Genomic DNA, 16,750 nt, shown 5'->3' with positions numbered 1-16,750 from the left:
TGATTTCTATATTTTCAGATCTGGTATTCTATTCCTACCTGGATGGCAGGCTCATGTGCCACCAGCTCCCCCTCTAGGCGTTTGTGCTTCTTCAGCAAGTTCTGAACGCCCTGAAGATCTCTCCCATAGTCCTGGGAGCTCACTCGTATCAACTTCTCCCTAAAATCACGGAAGAAAACAGAAAGTTTGGAGTCTAGACATCTAACGTCATCCTACAGCAATAGCTTTCTATGACTATGTGTGTGGCTGGTGGTGAGGGAGGTGGTTGTAAATTCTGTAATACCCTGGTGCCAATGACCAAAAATATAATTAGTGGAAGAGGCTTGCAGCAAAACTTCTGACTGAGCCAATACAAATTAAAGTAACATACTGATCTCCACCATAGGCACAACTGTAACAGCCTTTCCATTAGTCCCTTTGCTTGTCCACCTGCGTATCTTCTCTTTTTTGCTCAAGAATATATACTAATGTTTCCTATTTCAAAAAAATGTGAAAATTATATATGACCTCCACAGGTTTTGTTATTTTCATTTATTAATGTCAATAGTAAATTCAGCTAGAATGGGTATAAAGAGCTGATTTCATAGGAGTCATGGCAGTTGGGATGCTTCCAAGTGCAAAAGGTTTGAGCATCACCACGAAGTACAGTCGAAGACTACATGGACAAGATTATTCTATCTTATGGTCTTATCCAAAAAGGTTTTTAAAACATGTTATTTGTTGCCCTATGCATGGTGCTTCCCTCTAATTTATTGATTACTCACAATAATCAAGCAGCTTTGTAGAAGAGAAGCGTGATGAGGCAGGTTAAATGGGAAGTAGGCAAAATACTGTAATTTGCTAAGATTTTCCAAATCATATTTTACAACAAAAATGGAATGAGTAATGAAACCTTGGCAGATACTTTGTAATATTCTCTATTGAGTGTTCAATGTAGTGTCATATAAGATACACTGGATATAGAATGACAAGGATCTGATCAGCTGTGTAAATGTCCAGGTGTCTCTGTGAGTGTTGCATATTATTCTATGAACTATAGAGCAAATGCAGATGGCTTCTTAGTTTTGTTCCTGTCATGTATGCTAACTGCTCCTCACTTCCTCCACACCTGTCTTTCTCTGGCTTGCATCCAGTAAGGGAATTTGGGAAAAATAAAACCAATGTTAACTTTAAGCTGAGGCAAACATGAAGTAATGCTATCTTCAAAAAACAATTACACATTTCATTTCAGCATAAATTGGAACAAGTTTGGTGGATTATCTACTCGCTTGGATTATCCACACATTTTTGAGCTGGTGGCACATACTCTATCCAGGATTCCTCATCATCTAGATCCTGGAAGAACTGGAACAAGGCATAGGCCTCTTTCAGTTTTTCATGGTGTGCAGCTGCCAAGTCTTGGACATTCAGGAAACGCTTGTTGACATCATCTGTTTTCTCCATAATCTGATCAACGTTGAAAGTCCCGCTGGAGAGCAAATCTGCAGCCAATGTATTCAGGTCCTTGAGTGCATCCTAGAAAGTCTCAGGATACTCAGTGAATAGTATAGTATAGGCATTACTCAGATCCCACACTTTAACAACAGCTGGTCTGGCTCAAAGATTGGGCCAAAGGGATTGCTTTTAAAGATATGGAGTTTGATTATGTGTTATACATGTTAGCATATGTTCAGGTTGGAGAAGGGCCATATGTGGGAGTAATCGAGGTAGCATGACTACATTACTCAAACTGTACATTTAGCCTGTGTCCTGTTTCTCCTTCTGATGTTTTCAGTATTTGCCTTCTCTCCCCAACTAAAAAAGAAAACCAGCAAGGTGCGGTGGCTCATGTCTGTAATCCCAGCACTTTGGGAGGCCAAGGCGGGTGGATCAAGAGGTCAGGAGTTCAAGACCACCATGGCCAACATGGTGAAACCCCGTCTGTATTAAAAACACAAAAATTAGCCGGGCATGCTGGCGTGTGCCTGTAATCCCAGCTACTTGGGAAGCTGAGGCAGGAGAATTGCTTGAACTGGTACCAAAAAAAAAAAAAAAAAAAAGGAAAATCTTGGTGGGCAATCATTCGTTCCCATACAAGACTGTCTTATACTGACTTTGACAGCCACAGATTGATTGATTTGACAGTACCAACTTTGGCAGCCACAGATTGATTGATTCAATATTCAGCAAGAACTACTCTATGGGCAACATTCTTAGCTGCCCATTGAACACACCTATCTCTTCTGTGTCTACTCCTATTCTAACCCAGCCCCTTAGTGATGTCACAGGAAACATCACCAAGTCCCAAGGCCTTTGACTTCCTGCCTTTTCTGTGTGTATCTGTATTATCATGTAAAATGATAATTATAAAATTCTTTAGTATAAAATTAACAACTGTCAGCATTTTTATCACTGCTCTCAGCACAAATTTTTGATTGCTCTTAGGATGCAACCAGAATCCTTGACAGGATTTCCAGAGTGTTTGTGTAGTTCAACTTCATTTCACATGTCCCCATCTGATTTTTTGTTTGTAATTCTATAAAGTAAACTTCCACTTTCTTTCAAATACCAGATCAAATATATAGCTTAAAGATAATTGGCTTATATGTATGCATCAGTAAAAGATAAAAAAGATAGTTTTCAGGGTCCACTTTCTGGAATCTTAAAGTCTATAGTTTAGGGATAATTGATTATCGGTGACAGTTTTAATGTCTTCACAGCCCATTAATTTTACCTAGTTAAAATGACTGCTGGTTGAGAACACTAAGAACAATTTTGCAAGGCTATGTTTTCAAATGGTCTCCTAAGATGGGAGGGAGAAGAGCCAGAAATATTTCTATTCTGCCCAGAGGAGAGGGATGCCAACACTACTTACCTCTCGAGCCAACATCTCTGTCTCCAATAGCTGATGCTTCTTGAGTAGGTTTCCCGCTGAAGCCAAGTCCCTGGCCTGATCTTTCATGGCCAGCAATGTCTCTGCCTGGAAATAGATAAATAAGCAATAAAGCTGCCAGGTGAAACTGCCTTTAAGGAGAATAAGATCAGCAGCTGTGTCCCCAAACTTTTCCCAGGAAAGTTCAAGGAAATTGCCCATGTATAAATTCATTTGTCTGACAAGTATGTATTAAACGCTTGTGCCTCTACTCTTTCCGGGTGCAATTACCTCTGAGAGCCAGAACTCAAAGTCCTGGATGCTTGTGTTGAATCTCTGTTGACGACTGGCCTCATTGAGCTTCTGCCCTTTGTCAGTTGTTCTCTCAAGCAGATGAACCCAATGTTCCTTCAGCCATTCCAGATGCTCCTAACCCAAGGACAGTGAGGAGTCATTACAATCTTTAGGATCCCGGGCCCTGTGACTATTTGTGAGAATAATGTAGGAAGGTTGTGAAGGCAGGAACTAGCCAAAATGTGCTGATACTTAAATATCATACATTTCAAACCAGTTATACTTAATCTGGGAAAACAATAGGAGTTGTTGGACAAAAGAGAAAGTTTAAAAAAGGGTCCTGTGTTGAGTAAAGAGACTGACATACAAATGCCAAAAAACTATTGAGAGAAGGGATAGAAAATGTAAAACAAGCATGATAAGAGTTTGGAATTAAGCCTGAAGCTTTCTTAGGGTTCCAGGTACTGAGTATGATGGGAGTGATAAGGTCTGGGCATCACTCCTTTTCTCCTTCTTTGTGCAACAATCAGAGGGAAGACTGTTTTTCTGTGATATGGTCACAGAACATATTTTATATTTCTACTCATGGAACATTAAAGTCTCAGGATACAAAATCAATGTGCAAAAATCACAAGCATTCTTATACATCAATAACAGACAAACAGAGAGCCAAATCATGAGTGAACTCCCATTCACAATTGCTTCAAACAGAATAAAATACCTAGGAATCCAACTTACAAAGGATGTGAAGGACCTCTTCAAGGAGAACTACAAACCACTGCTCAATGAAATAAAAGAGGATACAAACAAATGGAAGAATATTCCATGCTCATGGGTAGGAAGAATCAATATCGTGAAAATGGCCATACTGCTCAAGGTAATTTATAGATTCAAGGCCATCCCCATCAAGCTACCAATGACTTTCTTCACAGAATTGGAAAAAACTACTTTAAAGTTCATATGGAACCAAAAAAGAGCCCACATTGCCAAGTCAATCCTAAGCCAAAAGAACAAAGCTGGAGGCATCATGCTACCTGACTTCAAACTATACTACAAGGCTACAGTAACCAAAACAGCATGGTACTGGTACCAAAACAGAGATATAGACCAACGGAACAGAACAGAGCCCTCAGAAATAATGCCACTTATCTACAACTATCTGATCTTTGACAAACCTGAGAAAAACAAGCAATGGGGAAAGGATTCCCTATTTAATAAATGGTGCTGGGAAAACTGGCTAGCCATATGTAGAAAGCTGAAACTGGATCCCTTCCTTAAACCTTATACAAAAATTAATTCAAGATGGATTAAAGACTTAAATGTTAAACCTAAAACTATAAAAACCCTAGAAGAAAACCTAGGCAATACCATTCAGGACATAGGCATGGGCAAGGACTTCATGTCTAAAACACCAAATGCAATGGCAACAAAAGCCAAAATTGACAAATGGGATCTAATTAAACTAAAGAGCTTCTGCACAGCAAAAGAAACTACCATCAGAGTGAACAGGCAACCTACAAAATGGGAGAAAATTTTCGCAATCCACTCATCTGACAAAGGGCTAATATCCAGAATCTACAATGAACTCAAACAAATTTACAAGAAAAAAGCAAACAACCCCATCAACAAGTAGGTGAAGGATATAAACAGACACTTCTCAAAAGAAGACATTTATGCAGGCAAAAGACACATGAAAAAATTCTCATCATCACTGGCCATCAGAGAAATGCAAATCAAAACCACAATGAGATATCATCTCACACCAGTTAGAATGGCAATCATTAAAAAGTCAGGAAACAACAGGTGCTGGAGAGGATGTGGAGAAATAGGAACACTTTTACACTGTTGGTGGGACTGTAAACTGGTTCAACCATTGTGGAAGTCAGTGTGGTGATTCCTCAGGGATCCAGAACTAGAAATACCATTTGACCCAGCCATCCCATTACTGGGTATATACCCAAAGGATTATAAATCATGCTGCTATAAAGACACATGCACACATATATCTATTGAGGCACTATTCACAATAGCAAAGATTTCAAACTAACCCAAATGTCCAACAATGATAGACTGGATTAAGAAAATGTGGCACATATACACCATGGAATACTATACAGCCATAAAAAAGGATGAGTTCCTGTCCTTTGTAGGGACATGGATGAAGCTGAAAACCATCATTCTCAGCAAAGTATCGCAAGGACAAAAAACTATACACCACATGTTTTCACTCATAGGTGGGAATTGAACAATGAGAACAGATGGACACAGGAAGGGGAACATCACACACCAGGGACTGTTGTGGGGTGGGGCGAGGGGGGAGGGATAGCATTAGGAGATATACCTAATGCTAAATGACAAGTTAATGAGTGCAGCACACCAACATGGCACATGTATACATATGTAACAAACCTGCACATTGTGCACATGTACCCTAAAACTTAAAGTATAATAATAATAAAATTAAAAAAATAAAATAAAACAAATTTAAAAAAAAGAAAGAGTAAACGATTCCTCTTCATTTGACTTTGTAGCCCAAAACTCATCCTGAGCTTTACCTTCATGGCCTCTTCATTGCCATCACAAGCGCTACGCTCAATCAGGGAGTTCCCCAGGTTGATGACGCCATCCACCTGATGAGATCGGCCATAGACTTCATTTGCAAAGGTCTGGTGTTTCAGGTATTTCCTCTGAAGGGAAAATGAAACAGAAATTATATTATCTGTTTATTTATGGAGACAAGATAAGGTAAATTATATTTAAAAGGAAGGGCTAATATTTCTATCATAACTGAGGTGATGGTGACTTCTGAAGAACCTGCTCCACATCAGACTCTGAAGTCTCTGAGAGCAGGCACGGTAGCCTCAACAGTCAGAAAGTGTTAAAGTATCAAGGGTGATGACTATCCAACCAACAAGCTCGGAATGGTGAAATTTTCCAAGGTTCCTATTTTGAACTTGCCTGAATGTTAGTGGGGTCTTTGTAGGATTCATCACAGGCTGTGGGCAGCATCTCACTGATCCATTCTTCCAGCTCCTCAAGGTCTCGGTAGAATTGTTTTAGGTCGGCATAGTCTCCAAGCTTTGTCCGCTCATCAATCAGTTGTGCTTTGAGAGCCTTCCACCTATAGGACGGAGCCAGATCACTCTATGCCCTCCTCCACCCTTCCCATGCTCTGACGCCATATCCATAAATCTTCCCATTTGCCAACATGCCTCTTTTCTTCTCACATAGTCTTATTATTTTCATTATAAAATGCAGTGCTAAAGCCAGTTAATTTCTAAGGTATCTTTCATCTTTCATGTCTTTCATTCTATAAATCTAAGTCAGAAAGTCTGCATAGGTGTCAAGATAGTTTTAGTCACCTAGAAATGACAGGAAGTCAGAGTATTCCCCCATCTCAACGCTAGCAAAGACGTCAGTTTGCTACATCTTCCTGTAGCACATAAAACAATCACTCAGGCCTGACCTGTCTAGTACACGTTGGAGCCGCGTAGCAATCTCTTCTTTGGCATAGTGTTCATCAGCAATGAGGCGCTCAGCAAAATGTTCTAGGTCAGTGATCTTCCCTTCCTAAATAAAGGAAAAGGAAAGAGCCCAGATGCCTGGAGATTAGGCCCTTGGTGCAATCCCAGACTCCCTCCTAGAAAAGAATGAAGGTATCCTTTGTGGATTCAGAAGATATACTCAGGGTCAAACAATATATGCCTTACAGGGAGGTGGGTTTCAACTTAATAGGAGGAGAAACATCTAATAACGGGCTACTTGTGTGGTACGGAGTTCCCTAAAGAACAGACACTTCTCATGACCATTGTAGAGGGTGAATCCTGTATTGAGTGAGATGATGAAATGACTATTTCATCAATCCTAAACGTCAGAGTTTAGAATGCTGGATTTAAAGTAAGAGAGTCCGCTTGCTGCCTGTGACTTGGGTGAAACAATGTCAAGTGTCAGGCTGCCCTGCCTGCCTCAGTTTTTCTGTAAGAAGCAAACAAGAATCAGGGCTGGGCACGGTGGCTCACTCCTATAATCCCAGCACTTTGGGAGGCCAAGGTAGGTAGATCACTTGAGGTCAGGAGTTCGAGACCAGCCTGGCTAACATGGTGAAACCCTGTTTCTGCTAAAAGTACAAAAATTAGCTGGGCATGGTGGTGGGTGTCTGTAATCCCAGCTACTCAGGAGGCTGAGGCACGAGAATCACTTGAACCCGGGAGGCAGAGGTTGCAGTCAGCCGAGATCACACCACTGCACTCCAGCCTGGGTGACAGAATGAGACTCTGTCTCAAAAAAAAAAAAGTAAATCAAAATGTTTATAAATTATAAAACCAGACAAATGTGTAGGATTTCTGTATTATTACTATGGATTATTATTTTAACTCCTTTACTAGTCATTATTACCTGGGCAGTGATTGCTTTGTCCAAATCGTCCCGTTTCTTCATCAAGGCCTCCAGACTGTCTAAGGAACCTTTGTCATCTGACCTCAGGGAATTCTCACGTGCCACCATCCAGCTCTCAACTTGATCACAGTTCCCCTGGAACATCTATGAGGAATTAAATGAGAGGGGTATGGTATAGTCCAGGTGGTGTGGAGGAAATGATGTTACACCTCTTTCACGATCGTGACACAAAGGGTTTTGCAAGGAGTACTTACCATCTTCCAAGAAACACTCATGTGACAAATCTTAGCTGTATTGGAACTTTTCCTCTTTTCCAAACATACACTTTATGTTTCTGTATATGCTACCTCCAATTCCTGGGGTGCTATTTCCTATTTCTTAAACCTTGTTAATACTGGCTGGTCATTTCCTTAAGACTTTGTGAAACGTTATCCTTCAGGGTAGCCTGTGACACAACCACTTACTTCCCCCAAAAGCTTTAATCACTTCTTGTTTTTTAGCCTCAAAGCACTCGTACATTTCGGTTTATTAATAATCATCTCACTGTACTAGTAAAATTTATCTATATGTTTAATTTCACTATTTAAGAAATGGGAAACTATCTTACCAATCTTTGCGGCACTCCGAGCCTCCACAGAGTAGAGTCTCAACAAAAATCAGCCAATCAATTCCTCAATCAATCAACAAATGATAATTAACCCACCTCATGCTCAGGACTGATCACCATCTTGTTTGGCTCTTCTAACAGGAAAGAGCAGAGAATATGACAATGATCGGTATAGAAAGCATAGTACAATGCTAGGTAATTAAGAGATGAGCTCCCTTTGTGTTTATAACGTGGAAAGTCTAGTGGATGGAGCCTGTAATGACCATATGAAATTGCATAGGAGAAACAGACTACTGAACCTGCTTAACAATTGGGAAATTTGCTGTACCTGCAACTCCAGGCACTGGTCTAGGATCTTCTTGCGTTGTTCCCAAGCCTTCTCCAAATCATCTCTCTCTAGCTTGACAGCTTGAAGCTTTTTTTCAATTTCAGGGCTAGCATGGTGCCCACTGTCGATAAGTTCTGCACTGAAGTCCTCTAAGGCCTGGAAGGTGGGAGCCTCTGCCTCCATGTCAGCACGGTGCTCCTGTGGGAAAAAGGGGGAAGAAATCAGTGAGGCCAACTCCACTGGAAATTTTAAAATTAGTAGAGGTTTCAGGTCAAGTGATCAGTGGCTGTGACTTTTGTAGTTTTACCTGATGTCTCTCCAGCAAGATCTCTATGCCAGTTAAGTCTTCGGCCAGCTCCTGTGATGATACCATGCCACCAATGCTACTGATCCAGTTCTGCAGATCCCTAGATAAACAGACACATTGGAATTGACAAGAAAACCTTGCAACTTGCTACAGTGCTGTTTATCCTACAGTTTTCCATTCTCTAGAAAACATTTCCAGAATAACATTTTTTATCTGGCTTTATATGCTTTACAGATCTTACGTTTGCTGTTTTTATTATATCACCTAATGATAACAATCCCTTGTATTTGAAAGCCCCTTCACTTTTATTATCTTTTTCAATTCTTGCAGTAATCCTGCAGAGATTCTGGGAATTTTTTGTTTTCATTATGGAGATAAAGAAGTCACCTTAGAAAAGATAATTAATCTGCCTATGTGATATAACTAAAAGCAGACATCTTCAATAAAACCTAGACCTCTGGAATCCTGGACTGTTATATATTTCATTACTTCTGTTGGTTACTGTTCCTTTTAAGTGGTTTCTAGGGTTTGAAGATACATCTTATTACAGAGTCTCAAAGAAATCCTGTCTTTCCTCTTACTTTTATTCTCAAGTGAATCTAGCACATATTTTGGCCAACATACACATACACACACAGGCCTCCACACTGTTGATTAAATCAAGGTCTATTTCCCTACCCTTTTAGTAGTCAGGAAGTTAGACGAGCAAAACTAAGGTGTATCTTCTTAAAAGGCAAATTTTAACCATGCATTAACTTTAAAGCATATATGGTGTATAAATTAAGCATCTCATAAAGAATGTCATTACTCTTGTTTGCTCAATAGGAACCCTTAGCTCTCGGAAAGAGAGGTCTCTTCTTTTGTAAATTTATTTATTCAAGCAACTAAGTTTTATTGGGTGCTTACTAAGTGCCAAACGTTGTGAAAAAGGCACATCTGTGCCTTCTAGGAACTCATACTTTAGGTTAAGAATGGGTAAAAACAAAACAACAAAACAAACAAAAAACAGAGCATAGGCACTAACAGCAATTAAAAAACAAAACTGAAAGCAAAAGTATCATATGGGGTAAAATAAGATATGAATGTTGCTCAGGGGTGGGAACACTACTCTGAAATACTGAGGAGTACAGCTTCATAAAGGGAAGGAAGCACCATTGGAATGGGTGTGGGCGCTATTTATTTAAACTGTGTCCAAAACTATAGCTTTCCAGTGCTGAACTGGGGAGGGGATTTCCAAGAGGAACTACAGTCATTTGCCAAAATTTGCCTCCTTTTTTCTTGAAAAGCATTGCATTGAGAGCTACAGCTTCCTGGACCCTCCACTCTGATGCTCCTCTCAGCTGACTGATGTGATAGAGCCAAACGTGGGAACTGTTCCACAAAGTATATGTTTGAGAGGTGAATTTTGGATTGTGATAATGTCTAGACTTTAGTAAGATATTCACAGTTCTCTGGAATTTGGTCCCAATATTATTTTTAAGTTTATCTCTTACTACTTCTCCTTACCACCCCCTCCACAAACATGTTCTTATGCTTATTCTTTTCTCATGATTATGTCTTTTTTTTTGCACAGTTCAGTCTACATGAATTGTTTTCTCTTCTGTTGAAAGTTTGACTGATAAGATGTAATAAAATGTTACTTTATCTACAGTGCATCATCTATTCTACCCAACTCTGAATTCCCACTGCTGTTTGTTACAATGTGTGTTTTCGGCCTCATTATGTTCTACCATAATTATTTGTATTCAACAGAATACTGAATACAGTAGAAGACTGAATACTACTGTCTCTTCAGTAGAACAAAAAAGCTTCTACATTATAGAAGCTTACTTAATTGGCCTACATGGCTTCATATTTTTTCAAACTTTGTATTTTATTGCTTCTAGTTTCAAACCTGAAATTTGTTATGCCTTGCAAGAGGTGAGACTTAAACGTAGTAATGCCCTCCAAAACCAGCAGTGAACAGCATCTGTACCCAGACTGCTCCCAGACAGTCTACTTAGAGGCCAGACACGGAAATTACCCACCCCACTCTACCTGGCCTTGCTGAGGAACAGGTAGAATTTCTGGGCCTCATTTAGGGTCTCCTTACGATCCTTTGTACGCCCCTGCAGATCTTCCCAGGCTTCATTCAGCTCCATTTTCTGTCTCTGCAGGTCCTCAGTGGCATCTGGATGCGACTCACTGAGCCGCTCTGCTGTCTCCCCCAGTATGGTCACCTGGGGAGGTACAATAGCTCTGATAATCAGCCTAGAGACACACCTGAATCTTAGCAAAAGGAGAATCCTGATTCCCAGTATTCAGCTCCTCAGATAGATATCAGTGATGTACAAGTATGTCATAATACTTTACAAAATAATATCAACCTTTTAGTCCACATAACTCCCTAAGGTAGTTACAATTGGCATTACCATACTTCTTTTTAAAAATAAGAGAGTTGTGGGGAAGAGTGGTTAAGTGACTCTGCTGGTTAGTGGCAACCTCAATTAGGAAACCCAAGGGTCTTGATTCTTCATGTGAGGAGCTTCTTTTTGCTCTGCATGATAATGCCAAGCCTCTGAGTATATCTGACAAGCTCCAGAGTACACTTTTGGGTTGAAACAGAGTTAAACAACTCATTCAATTCCTTGCTAAGAAAAACATGCACCATACTCAGATATTGGCCTGATCATCCTGGGTATGGACATTTGCTATTTCTCCTGGGCTACTGGCCTCCACCTAGCTGCCACAAGATCTGGTCACTTGTAACCCACCAAAGAGGCAAGGGGATATAGGGTGCTCACTCAGACAGCAGGAGTTTAACAAGTTTTTTCCCCATGTTAATGGTCATGGGGCATATCCTTTTCATGGTCTTGCCTTAGGGACAGTGTACAAGAATAAATATGGCACAGGACAGAGAGAAATATAAGAATAAAAGACTGAAAAAGAGAACCAAAGAAGAGGGCATTGGTATACAGCTAAATATAAAGTGGAAAGTGTTGGAAAAGCTTTGAAGGACTTGTCTCACCTTATCTCCCAGGGGTACAAGGTCCCTTTCAAAGCCCTCATGCCGTCGCTGAAGAGCCTGAACACTGAACAGATCTGAGCCAGGGTCTGCAGCACTGAGGGCCTGGCATTTCTTCTCAATCTGCTCCTTCGTGTCATCTGCTTCTCTGGTATACAAGACAGTAGAGAGTTCAAAAGTAAGGATATGCACCAGAAGCAGGCTAGTGGGGATCACAAGAAAGTTATCATCACTACCACTCACCACCCTCCCACCCAACACCCCCACCCCAACCAATTATCATCATTGTTTTTTATGTGCTAGAAACTTAGGCTCATTTAATCTTCACAACTCCAAGAAGCATAGTTACTATTACTATTCCCATTAAATAGATCAGAAAACTGAGGACTAAAGAGGATATGTATTTTCTTAAGATTATACCACTGCTGAATGGTGGAGCCTAAGCTTGAACCAGGCCATCTGACAGCAGTCACATGCTTAACCATCATATTTCCATAGCTTTCTATCTTAAGCATTTTACACACACAGACCTGTCTGAGTCTGTTTTTCCTTCCCTGAATCATCAAAAATACATTTATACACAATGAAGGTGTTTGGTTTCTGTTTTGTTTGTTTACTTTTTTGTATGTGTCTTTGTGTTTCTTAGTTTGAAAATCAAACAAGAAAAATGTTGAATGAGCTGATAGTCAATGTGATGTCTGTTACCCTCTACTGTCAGCTTCTAGTTCAGAAATGTAATTACTTAAACCTCCTGTTTCAACTTCAAGTTTCTTTCTTTCTGTTTTGATTTTAAAGATAAGGGTCTCACTCTGTTGCAATAGGCTGGAGTGCAATGGCGTGATCAAGGCTCACTGTAGCCTCAGCCTCCTGGCTCAAGTGATCCTCCCAGCTCAACCTCCCAAGTAGTTGGGACCACAGGCCTATGCCACCATACTGGGCTAATTTTTCATTTTTTATTTTTTTGTGGAGACAATGTCTTGCTTTGTTGCCCAGGTTGGTCTACAACTCTCGGCCTAAAGCAATCCTTCTGCCTCGGCCACCCAAAGTGCTGGGATTACAGCTGTGAGCCACTGCCCCCAGCCTCAGTTTTATTCATTTTCATGGAAACATATATAGACTACTAATTATGTTCCAAGGCCCAAGCCTAGGCTTTAGAAAATTGAAGCTAGTTGTCTGGGAGTATCCTGCTTGTGAAGTGAGAGTTATACTACTAAAAAACCTAATTTTCTATTGGCACTTTGTCTCCATCTCAGGAAAAAAGATTATACCATGGTTCCACCATAGTAATAGACTTAGAAGTTTAGTGAGTGGGTTTTAAAGCAGCACTGCTTTTTTAGTGTTATAATTATTACCTGTGAAACACTTCAACAGCATGGGCACTGCCCAGCAGCTGCCGCTGTTCATCTGCAAGCCTCTGCAAAGAACCCCAGCGGGCATTCAATTCCTAAAAGAGGCAAAAACATCAGACTTGAGACAGAGAACTAACTCACATGGCTCAGTGGCGTCTGAAGACCAGACAAGATTTAAACCATAGTTGTTTTTGCGTTATTTTCTTCAGAAATTGCATAGCTTTGCTTCTTTCTTGGACAGCTTGAGCTTGGGCCTCATTTTTGCCAGTGCAGCAGAGAAAGTGATTTCTTCCCAAACTGATGTTAAAGGGTGAAACCATCAACTCTGGAGCGGTAAATAAGTGCTTGCTATTACAAAGACTGCACTGTAAACTCCAAAAAATGAGTGGAAAGTGTTGCCTTGGTAGTTAGAAGTGATCACATTTCTCTAAGATAAACAATTCTGTATTCTGAATTGAATAAACCAGGTAGCCTTTTAAAGCCCTACTTTCTATAGGGGGTAAGTACATTGTTCCCCTTCGTATTTCTTCACCTTCTTATCCCATAACAACCACTACAAAAACAGGCAGAAAACTCATCCTCACTGACTATGGCAATCCAGAGAACTAGACTGAACATTTATTAATGTTCATTAGATCTTTTATGGAATCATAGATCCAGATCTGAATCAGGTCAAGAATGGCCTCTCCTCTATCTCTACTGACCTATATTCTCCTTCTTCAGCACGTTGATCAGAACCTGTGTCTTCCAGTAAACTTTCTTGATCAACCTCTTCCCACTATCATAGCTTCTTTATCTGCATTGTCTTTGCATTCATGTAATTGAGAATTTCTTGTGTGTGTGACAGTGAAAGAGAGGTGAGTATGTGTTGTAATTTAAGAATTTTAGGTCAGTTCAAATGTATATATTCCAAAATTGCAATTCAAATTCAATTATATTATTGGGTGGACATGTAAGGAAAAAACTTTACGTTTAATTTGGTGTAGCCTGGTACAGAAGATTAAGAGGAGGTTTGGATATTGTAATTTGGATATTGTGCTATCCAATATTTGCTTTCAGATATAGAAACTGAGGTTTTTAGAAATGAAGAGACTTGTCTGAGGACACACAGTCAGACAAGAATACAGCTATGACGTAAATCTAATTTACCTAATGTCCAGTGTAATATTATCTAAACCTCCTAATCCTGCCTTTTAAAGCTACTTCTTAATTTCTGCTACCAATACTTTTGTCTCCTTTCCCACCCCATCCATGAAATGACATATGTGAGGGCATGGAGGACACTCAATATATGTTAACAAATGAGCCTGCTTTAATTAAGTTAATTTAGACAACAAAAATACAGGGACTATTTGGGCTATTGTCTTTGGCCTTTCCTGCAGCTAATTCCATACTGCTGTTACCTTCTGCATGTTCTAGTGGATCTGCAGAATATAAAGTTCCATGTTGAAGTGAAATGAGGACTCCCAAAGCCCAACCTGGTAGTGAGGAGGAATGGAGGGAGCCTTAGTTACCTGCCGGATTTGAGCTCCTTCTGGTGTTAGAAGTCCTTCAAATAGTAGATCATCAGCTACCTTGTTGATATCCCTTAGCCGAGGCTCATTGGCATTCAAATCCTGAATGGGAAAATTCATCCAAAGCAGTGTAAATTCATCCAAAGCAGTGTAAATCCCCTCATCAAGAATCTACCATACTTACCTGTCCATCACTGCCCCTACATCACCGTAATACACACCAAGCTCCTCTCCTCCAATCCACCGAGAAGAGTATCCTTAAAGATCTTGACACCTAGTGGCTGTCCAAAACTTGTCAAGATAACTATTATTTATCTGCAGTATGAAGCACAGCCATTTTTCTAGATTTCTTAAAATCTCCCCTGGATTAAATCATACCATTAGAGGGATTGATACCTGAGCTGTGTAACATCCTTTTCTACCAGTACAAACTCCAGCTTTAAAGATTTCTTTAATTGAGTTATTATCTGCCTATATTATGAGATATTGTAAGAAACAGCTCTAGGGAGTGCTCTCTCTCTCTCTGTGTGTGTGTGTGTGTATGTGTGTGTGTGTTAAATCCCATGTGGAAGATATCAAAAGAAAAAGAAAGAAAAGAAGGAATGTACACTTACTGCTAGTTAAGATAATGGAAAAAAATCTAAGGGAAGAAAGAATGTTGAAAGGGTTTTAGGTAGGCAAAAAATTAGAAATTGTTTGTCAAGTCAGGTTCTTCCTTCTTCCACCCCAAACTCTGCCCCATAATTAAACTTTACACATGGTACAACAATACCTTATCCCAACCTGGGCACTGGAAACAAAGTATAGTATAGGGCAAGTTGTGAAGAATTCAGGAAGACCAGCACTCCGGGGAGGATTTTGGAGTGGCAGGCACTGAAGGCTGCAGTTAGGGTAACTAGTTTTCTCTGCATTTCCCTTCCAATTATTAGCAACTACAATACCTAGAGGGAGATCTCAGCCACAGAGTTGCCAATAGCTTTGGGGAGAATATTTAACAAGTGTGAAATAAATTAAAAGATCGTGTAGGATATGCTGAGGGTATAAAAGGAAACAATGGCCACCTTCAAAAAGGTGTCTGGAGAAGGTTCCTCTTTCTCACCTTTTGGAACTCATCAAACTTTTTCTGCAGCTCCCAAACATCATCTAGTTCCACTCCAGTGTTTTCTGCCTTTTTCTCTTGAATCCATTCCAGCATGTCTCCTGCCTCATAGGCCAATAAAAATTCATTATAACGTTGCAATAGACGACGTCTGCGTTCTTCTGCCCGATCCAAGAGGGAGCGGTATCTGGATGGAGAATTGGGAAAAGTGGAATAAAAGAAGGAGAAAATACAGAAGAGTAGAGGCTGAGTGACAAACATAGAGAAAGAAGGAACAAAAATGAAAGGGAAAACAAATCAAAAGCAAAAGAACAGTAGAAGAGAGGAGGAAATAAACATAGAAGGAAAACAGCCTTGGGGGCAAAAAGATAAACACATAGGATTGCATTTAAAAATAGTAAAAATGCCAGTGACCCAATAGTATGACTGGCAACATTCCTTTCCCATTTCATAAAAGTGACATTTTTACATGGTAACTGACAATTGGATATGAAAAGCCTGGCATAGTAAACAAAGTTCATATAGATGTCAGGAGACTTTAATAACCTTGAAAGAATGTGGGGCAGGGAATCAGAAGAGCTCTGTGAAGTGTCTGACCTCAGGAAACTGATGGAATGATTCTGGGTTTGCCTTTCCTCAAAAAGAAACTGAAACATTTAAAAGATTCTAGGTTTACTTTCGATTCTTAAAATCTTCAAATTTTCTGTGGCATCTCAAATCTAACAGATGCAGGGTCATGAGAAGAAATGTCTTCGGCCAAAAATGTCTGGCCAAATACTGTTCAGTTCTCCAGGCTCCAGAACTTACTGGTTCTCAATCTGCTCCTGGCGCTGGGTGATGTTGCCTGGCTCTTCTCGTCGCCGCTTTGGGAGCATCGGGAACTCATCGTGGGCCAGTCTTCTGACATAGACAGCTGGGACAATGCCCTGATGATCAGCAGCTTCCACCTTCCACCAGTCCTGAAGGGAGAGCAGATTCCCACTCCTTCATTAATTCTTGGAA

At 40.2% G+C, this 16,750-nt stretch overlaps 1 protein-coding gene across 1 annotated transcript in view; it reads right to left on the bottom strand.

The window, feature by feature from the left end:
• SPTA1 (spectrin alpha, erythrocytic 1) overlaps nucleotides 1–16,750 on the bottom strand; it is an 81,517-nt gene that overhangs the window by 25,826 nt on the left and 38,941 nt on the right. Inside the window, 16 exon segments of the mRNA XM_004027048.5 lie at nucleotides 39–159; nucleotides 1,307–1,515; nucleotides 2,855–2,959; nucleotides 3,143–3,280; nucleotides 5,701–5,832; nucleotides 6,104–6,266; nucleotides 6,612–6,715; nucleotides 7,541–7,684; nucleotides 8,476–8,673; nucleotides 8,783–8,882; nucleotides 10,820–11,001; nucleotides 11,790–11,934; nucleotides 13,139–13,230; nucleotides 14,650–14,751; nucleotides 15,749–15,935; nucleotides 16,556–16,707. Coding sequence (XP_004027097.5) covers nucleotides 39–159; nucleotides 1,307–1,515; nucleotides 2,855–2,959; nucleotides 3,143–3,280; nucleotides 5,701–5,832; nucleotides 6,104–6,266; nucleotides 6,612–6,715; nucleotides 7,541–7,684; nucleotides 8,476–8,673; nucleotides 8,783–8,882; nucleotides 10,820–11,001; nucleotides 11,790–11,934; nucleotides 13,139–13,230; nucleotides 14,650–14,751; nucleotides 15,749–15,935; nucleotides 16,556–16,707 — 2,274 coding nt within the window.

This window comes from Gorilla gorilla, chromosome 1, assembly GCF_029281585.2.
Source record: "Gorilla gorilla gorilla isolate KB3781 chromosome 1, NHGRI_mGorGor1-v2.1_pri, whole genome shotgun sequence".
Taxonomy (NCBI): domain Eukaryota; kingdom Metazoa; phylum Chordata; class Mammalia; order Primates; family Hominidae; genus Gorilla; species Gorilla gorilla.
This window is presented reverse-complemented; position numbering and strand designations above follow the sequence as displayed.